The sequence below is a fragment of the Coturnix japonica genome, chromosome 3, assembly GCF_001577835.2.
Source record: "Coturnix japonica isolate 7356 chromosome 3, Coturnix japonica 2.1, whole genome shotgun sequence".
Lineage (NCBI taxonomy): Eukaryota > Metazoa > Chordata > Aves > Galliformes > Phasianidae > Coturnix > Coturnix japonica.
Window position 1 is genome coordinate 39,668,193 of NC_029518.1, and position 11,863 is coordinate 39,680,055.

The window sequence follows — 11,863 nt, forward strand, 5'->3', positions numbered from 1 at the left end:
TGTGAAAAATGTACATTCTTTATTCTGCTGTTTAGATACAGAATAAAATTGAACTTTTTCAGAAAATAAAACTATAGCTACAGCTTTGAGAGCTGTCAATTTGCTTTTGAGGATAAAGTACATGCACTTTTTCCAGTTATTTTATTGCACATAATGTACAGTCATAATTGGTGTTTTATTTACATGTGTTTTGGCAATGTCCATGCCCCCTCCCTCCCTCCCCCAAATACATTATTTTGCACAAACAAAACCTTAAATGTTTCACACAAACTGCCATAATACAAGTAGAAGCGTTTTATGTATGTATGTATACTATTTAAAATTAATTCTTCTAATGAGATTCAGATCTCAGCTAAATCTTTGCCTTGGGAGTCAGGTTCCTCCCTGTTAGTCAAGTTGTCAGACGGACATCCCAGCTGCAAGGAATTAACACTGCAAGTCACCGCCTGCTGTGCCTCCCACCCACTCCTATGCAGAACCAAACCACCTGCAATTAGTGCGCAGGCACATAGAAGGAAGAGCACTGTACTTTTGTTAACCAGTTTGATTCAACATTGATTACCATGTGTTAATGTTACTGCTTGTGTTATTCCAACGGTAGTTCATTAATAGTGTTTTAGGAAAATATATCAAATGTTTTAAAACGAGTTCCAATAACAATTATGTACTTTCTCCATAGGAATGTCTTATTCAGATTTCATTCTGTACAATGTGCTAGTTACAATGACTGCTACACTGTTATCCAAATATGAATATATGAAACTGAACATTATTTGTAAGCATGCTTCTCCCAAGTCAAAACGATGTCTTAATGGACAGCAAAACGCTTTGATGCTTCCCTGCATTTTCAGGTCAGAAAACTTTTTAGTGGTCCCCCTCAAAGAGTCCATCTGGAAATAAACCATTACGTGCAGATTTTTTACATACTTTTTTAGAGGTCTGTTCAAATAAATATCAATATCGTCAGCATATTTATTTCATTTAAAGTATCTGAAAGATATCCCTGAAGACTCTACAAAATATTTTATACATCGCTAACAGAAAAAAAATATATCTATCAGAGAAGTAAAATTTGTTATAATTTGGTACAACATTTCACTTAAGAAATCAATAGCACTGCTCAGATTTTATTTTAAAAGGCTTTGCGGTGTTTTTGCTGATATTCTGAGCTATTTACAAGGAAAAAAAGTAATAAAAATCTGTTTCTCCTAAAATTAATCCACGTTACTGGACAGACCAGCAACTCTATCCATGACTTGAATGTAAGATCTTCCAAATGAGAAGAGAATTTAACCACGGAAGAAAATAAAGAATAACGAAGCTTCAGTGATGCTGCAGTACTGCAGGCATCCTGCCTCAAATTCAGGTCTAAAAATAGCCTGTTTCTTTCCAATAAGCAGTCAAAGCATAAAATAAGTGTTCAGGCAGGCACTTACGGAAACTGAGAAATGCACCTGATGGTCAAAAGCCACTATTGTAAAATTAGGATTTTTAAGGGCTTCCATTGTTTTGCTTTCTTTCTGATTGAAAATACTTCAGAATTTAGGGGCAACTCTCAGGAGTTACAAGAATGAGATGAAAATGCACTGTGGACCAAGTATGACAGTAGTTCACATCTCATAAAAAATAGAAAACATTACAAACGTTGCCAAAAAAAAAAAACAAAAAAACCAAAACCCAAAAAAACCAAAACAAAAATAAATAGATAGTTTTTGGGACAGAAGTATTTTTCAGTAGATAACATTAATCATTTATCCTGTCTGAACAGTGTTACTTACACTGGAGAGTGCTGCGCAGAATTTAAATACGCGCCTCTGATGAAATGTTCAAAGAACATAAATCAGTGACTCTGTAATGACACCCCGTGCCATCACTTCATCTGATTTTCCTCACCTTATTTGTTGAAAATGCCCTTTTCTTTGTTGTTGTTGTTTCGCCATCTACACATGACTGACTTTTAGGATAGCAACAGATCTCTGATCTGTTAAAATTGCTGTACGAGTGAAACTGTTCTAAATGTATTGACAGAAGTCTAACTCTACTTATGCGTTTCTGTGGAACAAACTAAAAGTTACACATCCTCATAAAAAAGACACCTTCATCATAGCTCATCTATTTTTCTTCCATAAAACAAAGACGCATTCAAATTTAATTATTGCCAATCCTGAAAGAAATAGTAAAAATTTTATATCGCATGGACTTCAAGATGCGTAACTTGAAACATCATAAATGTTCCAAAATCTCCTTATCTGAATTTTTACTGTATACGTGAAAATAAATGGCGTTTTTCACCGAGGCTGTCGATATCTGAAAAGTGACCTACATCAACAGTCTCCCTTGACATTAGCTATAATGACTGTCTCCTTATGACTGCAAATCTGGGCAGACTACTCATGCCACGGAAAGGAGCCTCAGACAAAAGAAGCGTCAAGAGAAATGTTTCCGTAAAAGCCATCTGCATGGAGGTACAACCAAAGCAGCATTTTCACCGTTTCAATTCCCTGCATTCATGTTGCTACAGTCATCCGCAGGGATAAAGATTACATAGAGGCAGACCTGGAATTTGAAATGGCTGTTGCTTGGAAATTTAGAGAAAGGTGTGTTTTTATACTTTCTGCAGTCATTAGGAAATGATACGTTCTGACCTTTGGCTTACAGAAATTGTACTCCCCTGAGCTAGGCAATACTGATAGACTATAGCAGAAGTACAAAATATCACATAAAAATAGCTCGGTGTGAAGAAAATAAGGCACTTTTGGCAAGGGAATAAAAGAAGATTTTGTATTTCAATGTACTGCTAATCCTATCTAGACGCATTTTGTGCTTGGAAATGTCCCATAATGCAACAGGTGCCCAAGCCAACAAATCACAAATTGCAAGAAGATGAACTGCAACCTCTGAATGGTTCAACAAAGAATCAAACTGGTTTCTGTACACCATCATGATTTACCAATACATTGGCATCTTTGCTCTTTTGCTGTGAGCCGACAGTAATTAATTTAGAGAAAGAAAAAGAAAGTGTGGAATTAGTAATGCAGATGCTGAAAGGCAAGTGGCAAGACTCTACAAGAAGAATGCCTCAAATAAAATGAAATAAAATGAAATAAAATAAAATAAAAGCTACTTTGTTCCCTTATCTACTGGCACCTATTCCCCAAGGTAAAAGGCCAGAACGACCAAAGCCAACTTAATAGTAGTGTGCAGAATGTCAGCCGACAAACAACATAAAAACAAGTCACGTTGTGTTATCTGTGGTCACGTTCTTCAGGGTTAGTCCAGTAACTCAAGACTTTACATTCTTCCGTCTTTATTTGTTTACTTTAATTAAACATGTAATGGTTAATAAACAGACATAGTCCAGAGTTAGTAGGTTGGTATTATAACATTTATTAAAATAATGCTATGGGTTAATAGAAACAGCAAAGAACCAAAGAATTAAAATGCAAGCTATGTAAAAACCCAACTAAAACCCAAATATGTCTAATGTATTCATCCAGTAGCTAACTAAAAGCCCAAGAAAGACAACACTCCCAATATAATAAAGTACTGCAAAACAATTGGCAATTTCTCTGTTATCAAAATTGTGGGTTTTGCATTTTGTATCCTTTTTTTTTTTTTCTCAATCAGGAAAAAAATTCTTTTTGAATGTTATATAACATACATATAAAACAAGATAGAAAAATACATTATAAACTTGTAACAATGGCTGTAAATACATTATCTTACATGTTTCTCATAGGCAATAGGTTGGTTATGGTACATACATAGCATGAAACTACTAAGATAATAAAGAACAGACAAATACATGTCATCTGTACGGTTACATACAAGCGACACTCCCATCTACCCACTCTAAAAAAAAAAAATTACATAATACTGTCAGAAAGAAGTCTTAAAACTACTTATTTTAATAAAGAAAAAGTCATTAAAGAATGATAATACTGAGAACGAAGGCATTCGGAGATTTCAAAAGTCATGCTTTTTTTTTTTTCCTTTTTTTTTTTTCCTAAGTTGATCCAAAATTTTGTCAACTAAGTTTTCAGAAGATTTGTTCATAGCAAACATTACTTTCACATGTCACACATCTGTTGCGCGTACTTCCCCTCCCTCCCAATAAAAGACCTTTGATAAACATCCAAAACGTCCAGGTTTTTATCATAGTTGAGATGAAACTGGATCAAATACTGGTATTGTTTTAGCAAATCTCTCTTCAAATGTTCGAGTGTCGCAAGTTTATTCAACCAACCAACCAACCAACAAAAAAAATCAAAATGGCACAGTATATACTGTAAGTATAATCAACAACTGTATGTGTAACAGGAAGACAAAGCCGGTGGTACAATAAACAAAAAGCTAGCTGAATACAAAAGGATGAATGTCTATTGCATAGTAAATAAACTGATAATTATTTCCAGGTGAGACAAGATGTTAGATGAGGTCACCATGCAGGTGCTTAAAATGTAAGCCCTCTTAGCTTACTATTGACCTTTCATTTGGAAGCTGTGAAGATTTGCAGGAGGAGAGTAAGTTGACAAGAAGGGGAGTAAAGTTATCACCTGATATTTGCCAAGCTTAGTACTGAGCTCCACACAAAGTAATACTTAATGTTTTTAAGATTCAAATACTGTGCGTTCAACAGCTTCAACTCCTGTGATCGCCCAGCTACATCAATCTCATGTGGAAGTAAGGTTAAAACTACAGCATAGCTGGGTTTCAAACAGCTAACTGACGTCCCCCTCCTGCGCATCTTGTGAAAGAAAGCCAGTAGGCAGATGTAACATTAATCAAAGGAGAGCTGAAAAATAAATAACTTGCATACTGCTTGACACTGCAGAAACTGCTCACAAAAACGGGGGACATGCTCAGACCATAAAACTGAGGACTAGCTAAGCACTTTCGTTATCCACAGAACGCCAGTTTTCTGGATGACTCTGAAGTCTACTATGTCTGATGCACATTTATTCCAACCAAAGTCAAGAAAACTTGTCTCCATCCCTGAACAAAAATGAAACACTTCCGTCTCTACCAACATATCTCAGCTAATAGTCTAATTTAGAACGAGACACTCTGTATCACAGAACCTTTGGTTTACGTTGCACAAGTACTGTATTAGCTCTGATTCGAAAAGCAGAGTTGTGGAAGTAACTAAGGGCTGATTCGACAGAAACCTAGCAAACGTTTTTCGTAATGCGATTATGGCAAAGTCACGTCACACTAATATGGCAAAAATCAGGTAATTAATACGGTCAACTCATCATTTGTCTTTCCTCACAGCTTCTTTTCACATACTGGGCGACTGAGTGGCATGCAGTAACTTGTCTGAGGGAGAAGATGATTATACAAGACATTTGACTAAATGACCATGAAGAAAATAAGGCACTTCCTTTTCTTTAGACTTATTCCAATACTTAAAAAATAAAAAAGAAAGACTAAAAGGCTCTTTTGGTCTTTTGTTTCTTGACAACCACCAGAAAAAATCATTTAATGAAATAAAGGGTTTCTTTGTTCTTTTTTTCTTTTTTCTTTTTTATAACACTTGAAAGTATAAAATGCTACATTTCCAAAAATATATATTTTTTTTCTGCACCAGCACCCTTGTATAGTAAAAGTATCTACTTTTTTGTTCATTTTGTTTCAATGCACTACACTTTATCTACATTTCGTTACATGTATACAGCAAATAGGCAAGCTATGGCTTTTACATCCTAATGAATTTTGTTGTTTTTTTTTTTTCTATACAGGGAGGTTTAAAAAAAATATTTGAACAGTTTGCCCAGTAATGTGACACATAATGCATGTACCTTGTTCTCGTGTAATCTTCCGAGGAGGATTAAAATATGGTTAAAATAATTTAAACTCAGATTTAGCTTTCATAGTGTTGCTGTTTTGTTCACTGCATTGACAACGTTTCTGAAAATTCACTGTATTTCATGGCACTCCTTTTTAAATTTTTTTATTATTTTTTATTATTATTTTTTAAAACATCCAATTTGGCAGGCAATAGAAAAAAGGCTGCGACTTCCGCCCTTTGAGGGCACTGGTAGTGGACTAAACAGCATGTCAAATTTTGAATACTTTTTGGAATCCCTTCACCAATGACATCCCTGACCAAAGGTTCATGCATGATGCATCATCACACAGTACATTCAGAGAGAGCTTTGACTTCTTTTTTTGAGAAGAAAAATATTCCTAGAAGTCTCTCACAGTAACTGCCTCTGTCATCGGTTGTTAAGGGACATCTGTCTCCATCTCGTGAGAGACCTCCTTACCGTTTGCTTGGGGCGGGACGCTAGAGGATGATCAGTGCGGAGGGATGAATTGGACCTTATTGCTTTACTACTATTCAGTGCAGGTTCTAGAACCACTTTCACCCAGACAGGAGAACACAAAAAAGCGGAGTTGGAGGACAACAATTTCTCTGTCTGTTTTGTTAGATGGTAAGACGAACGGACAAGTGCCCCAGCTCGCTGCACTGAAGACAGGCAAGCAAAGGCGATTACCAGTTAACTGATCAGCAGGCAGGCATGGTCAGGTCATCATTGGGTGAAGAGTTCAGAGGTCAGAAGGTCATAGGTTAGTTGCCGGTGGCGGCTGGGTGGTTAGGACCAAAAATAAAAAAAAAAATAAAAAAAAAAAAAAAAAAGAAAGAAAAGATAGAGAAGAGATTAGTTCCAGCTAGTGACGGCTTAATGACAACATGAAAACTAATCACAACTAATAAAAAAAACAAGCATGTTTAATTCTCACATACTGATCGACACCATCTACAGAATGCAATAAAATCATGACAGCCCTCCATCATGATTTGGACACGGGAAGGAGAAGCCCGCTCCCACAAAACCAGTTAACAGGAGAAATAGAGATAAAATACAACTAACGACTAATGGTTAGTAGCAGTCGATGAAGGAAATCGGAAAACAAAAACAATGAACAGTTTTGGAACTCAGTCGGAAGAATTTGGAAACAACAGTCAGTGCACGGCATCAGTATCTGACTGCTATTAAGCATTAGTACCTCTCCAGGTGCAAGCATTAAGCAACTATTAATGATGGATGTGATTATTAATAACTGGTTGTTAAAAGAAATGGATCTGAGGAATTCTGAACTTACAGAAACAATTTGGTTCAAAAAACTAGGGGCCAAACAATGTTTTTTTGTTCAATAAATTTTTTATTGCCTTTCATTTATTCTATTTACAAACAACATGGAATTTCTTGGCCTCATGATACAAAGCAGTACTAAACTGTAGTCTAGCAACGTAGGCATCATCGTGGGAACCAGGAAAACGCTAAGGCTGCTACTTTAGCCAGCATCTTCCCGTTCCAAATACTATTTTACACATATAGGACACTTATAAAATGCACTTGCATGTAAACACTGTAAAAGTCCTGCCATTTTAAATTCTATACTTAAAAAGCTCTAAGTACATCAAAAAATAGAGAAAATATCTAATTGATACTAATAAGGCATTTTAAAACTACAAACAGCTCTCTTTATTCATTTTCAAAGCTAATACTCTGCAAATACAATAAAATCTGACATTTCATATACATTCCTGCTTTATATTTTTATATTTTAAAAGAAGCCACCTGTAAATACTATTTTCTTTTGCAAAAAACAAACAAAAAAAAAAAAAGGAAAAAAAGGAAAAAACAGGAAAACAAAACCCAAAAACACAAACAAATTACAGTAAAACATAAAAAAATTCTCAAGTGGAAAGTTATCGTTCCCAATGTTCTTGAGCTGTTCCTTCTTTAATCATTCTCTCACATCCTCCTTCACCAAACTTGGTCCACTTAACAGTAGTATGGTTTCTTTTTTTTTTATATATTTTTTTATTTTTTAAGACTCGTTCAACAGCTTAATCATAGCTAATAAATTCTGAGGTTGATAAAAGTTTTTGTACTGTTGCCACGTTGACTAAGGCAGAGGAGATGAAAGTGAGAAAGGTATTCAGTGCAAAGTCAGATTTGTGCCATTTCATTAAAATGAAGTCCAGTAGGTGTGATATTCACAGATAGCATCGATTTAGCAATCACTCTCGTGGGCTGATTCACCTTCACGTAACAAAGATGGCCTATCATTTAGGATACAGTTCATAAACACTAAGAGAAAAATGACTACTGTAACATAAATGAGACCACGTGCTCCCTGATTTATTTATTTTTTTCAGAATCGTGCTAACTGGGATTTGTTTAAATTAAAACGGCTGTGTCAAAAGTAAGCAAAAATAAAAATAAATATTTATGTGGCACAATCTCACCACTTTACAGGTATACTAGAAACGCAGACTCTTAAAGCATTTTGATGCTGATTACAATTTTGATTAAACGGTATTAAAATTTATATATAAATTATGTGACAGTTGTTGGTTTGGATATAACATTCAAGAATATTCAGAGCATTATTATCTCTCGTGGAGTTTATAACCAAAGCAAGCTACCTTTTAAAAATACCAGTACACCTGTGATACATCCTCTGCCATGTCTCTGGCCTTCTACAGTACACACAGGTTTGTCAACTGTGCAACACCATTTACAGTTTATTACAATTAAAACAGTCAGTCTCTCCGTTATATGCATCAAATTCAATTGTGTATTATTTATAAACTGGGGTTTTATTCTTAGTTAAAACAGGCTATATTTCTCAACCCTTCACCAATTCTAAATGCTTAGTTGTAAATAATAAAAAAATCCACATTCCGGGATTCTTGCTTTAAATGCAGTGCTTATCTCTAAAAAAAAGAAAAAAACCTATGCAAAGAGTAAAAACCTACTTAAAAAGTGAATGCAGTAGTACTACCAAGTCATCTGAAAATTGATTTAGAATTTAAAAACCAACAACAAAAAACAACAACAACAACAACCCTTAGACCCATTGAATGTAAATACCTTTTCAGCAATGTTTAACTATGTAAAAAAAAACATTTCTGCATTGAAAAAAAAAATATGTTTCGGTTTGCTGACATTGTTTTTCGTGGCTATAGCTACAGAAGCATATCAGTGATTCAACAACTCAATAGATGAATACGATACATATATTAGTATTTTAACTCCGCAACATAATTTTAACACGTTCAAGAATCTGCTTCATTTTTTACCAATGCTTTTCAACAGTTTTGCAGAAGGCTTTAAAACTGTCGGGGATAATCTAAGATTCTGGATTTGGAATAAAATGTAATAAAATTGTAAAGTTCATTTTATGTGATATTCTTAGGATGACACTGGTATTGCTTAGATGAGACTAAAAAAAATGTTCACCTGAAATATCAGCATGGTTTTCATGCAGACAGATAGAGGTATACATGACCTATTCCACAGGAGATAAGCCACCTGAATTTATTTATTTTAAATACAACTGACTTCAAATATGGTTAGAGAAGAACACTGTATTATCAGAAAATGGCTCTATTTTAAAAGAAAGTAAAATGAAACTAATCATTATTTTTTATTTTTTTTTTCAGTGACTTTTCAGTGGCAACCCCAGACAAAACACCTTGGCCCTTCACCAAATATTTAAAATACATGTTGACTAAATGCTATGATGATAAAAGCAAATAAAAATATTGGTATGCTTCTCCTACTCTGTACCACATCAGTGTGTTTACTAGTTGTTTCAGGCAAATATCCAACTAAACAAGTAGTCTTATGGCAACCTGAAGCTATCCTTGCAGATCAAAAACAATCTTAAGCAAAAACTGATCTTTGTAACATCAGGTTAAGCTTTTAAAGATAACCAAATCCTAACATCTATTGCACTTGACAGAACATAGGTTATAATTTTATTTTTCACTTTGTCAAAATTTGCTATAACCTTATTCTGACTATGCCCCGGTGCCCACTGAAGAGCTTTCAATAAATAAGAAGAAACTTTCTGAAAAACCTAAGTAGTGTATTGTTATCAGCCTTACATCTTTCGTAAAGCGTGTGTTCTTTCCGTATGAAAGGAAAAAGTCTCACATAAACATAGCAAGTATCCAGAAGGGCTGCTTTTAATGTACTGACTGAAATCTGTATCGTTTCTTGTAGAAAATTTATAGGAGATTGCGGGAAATGAAGTGTAGTCAGCATTAGGAGATGTCAGATCTGTCACCGGAATTTGGCTTCTGAGTATTAAATATCACACAAGCCTGCAAAGCACTGGTTTTGATGAGAGCAGAATAATAATACTTGGAACATAAAGCTTTGTGTCCTCAAAGCCCTGTACAAACAAGAACCCCCACAACACCCCTGTGAGGTAGGGAAGTATTATTATCCTTATTTTACAGATGGGAAAACATTCACAGAGAGATTAAATGACTTGCCGAAACCCACACTGAGTCAGCAGCAGGGACAGGATAAGGATTCGGGAGTTCCTGTGCTCAGCCTACACTGTTTATTAGCCAATGTCAATAAACCGAAAATACTGATTTTCTCAATAAGCTTAAATACTTCATTCAGGGGTCCAAAGGCATTACGTTTGAGGAATGGGAGAAAAATGAAGATTTACTTTCCAGTCAAAGAGTTAAAAGAGAGATGCCCAAATATTGGATGTCATCTCACCAACAGAACTTCAAAAGTTGCTTCTCCTTCAGGTTACGCATTTTAGCAGCAAGAGGTAAAAACCAGGAAACAGAGTTTGGAAGAAAACCAAAACACCTTCCTTTCCCCCATCCTTATTAATTCAAACACAAACAACTTTTGAAGTATTTTCTTCACAGCCCTTACCTTTCTGAATTCAGTTAGGTATCTGAGAACATGCATCCTCCTCAAAATATACAGTACAGTGGCTCAAAAGTTTATTGGAAAAAATAATAAAAAAGGAATCTAAATCTTCAAATTTCTCCAGACAAAGACAGGAGGCATTTATTCCTTTACTTCTTTCTCATTAAGCAACCATCCATTCATTTTATTTTGCAACACCAATCTGATATTTCCACACCAATTAAAAGAACAAATTGGAGGAATGAGGGAGGGGAAAACACAAATTAATCATTGCAGCACTTAACTCATAGGGTTTCCTGATGCAGATGGATCTTTAAATAGTTTTTAAAAGGGAAATCTGTTATAGCTATTATATTAAATATATGACAAAGTGTATATATTTAATTGAGCTGGGAAAGGCAGGTTTACAAAACGTTTTTAAACCCACAAGTATCCCCTACGCTCTAAAATATTAACTATTCACATTTCTGTGAAAAAGTTAAGAATGGGTCAAAATATGGTTTTTGGTCAACCAGCTGTGGTGTTGCAAATCTCATGTACACTCAAAGCACTTCTTACAAACAAGAACTCCAGAACTAAACTAACCTCGGTCTGCGGTCACAATCCTTTGGTAAGGATGGACACGCATATCGTGCCTTCGAACTTTAGTAGCCACCGCACCTAGTTAAATTGCAATTACCAAGACAAAGTTAGAAAACATTCAAAGAAAACATTAACAGCAGGTTTATCAAAATGGATTTAAATGATCATTAACTACAAAAGTTCATTTTAAGAAAAGCAACAAGTTAAGGCACAGTAGTTTCAAATTTTAACCGTAAGAAGTTTATCTGTGCAGATTAATATTGCATTTACTTTAAACATCCTGGCCTTAACCTGTTTAATCCATTCATTTACAATCCCAAAATTACAGTATTTCATGAAATCTATTAGACCCAAGCACATTTAAGCTTTACTAGTCACATATTCACTGAAGTGCCTTACTTGCAGCAGGACTATTTTAAATAATGCCATCTTTTAATACTGACAATTATTTGCTAACTTTAAGTTCATTTCCAGTTCTACCACAAAAAAAAAAAAAAAAAAAAAAAAAAGAAAGAAAAGATAGAGAAGAGATTAGTTCCAGCTAGTGACGGCTTAATGACAACATGAAAACTAATCAC

The 11,863-nt window shown here is 34.8% G+C and overlaps 1 protein-coding gene across 7 annotated transcripts in view; it reads right to left on the minus strand.

Annotated features, from left to right (window-relative positions):
- QKI (QKI, KH domain containing RNA binding) overlaps positions 1–11,863 on the minus strand; it is a 138,069-nt gene continuing 126,206 nt past the window's right edge. For 3 of the 7 annotated variants that reach the window (XM_015858030.2, XM_015858031.2, XM_015858035.2), the window contains 2 exons: positions 11,289–11,363; positions 6,312–6,591 (listed from right to left, as the gene is read on the minus strand). In XM_015858030.2, the coding sequence (XP_015713516.1) occupies positions 6,575–6,591; positions 11,289–11,363 (92 nt within the window). In that variant the 3' untranslated portion in view covers positions 6,312–6,574. Of the gene's footprint in view, positions 6,592–11,288; positions 11,364–11,863 lie in introns of all 7 variants that reach the window. The other 4 variants (XM_015858032.2, XM_015858033.2, XM_015858029.2 and 1 more) reach the window with 3 other exon arrangements.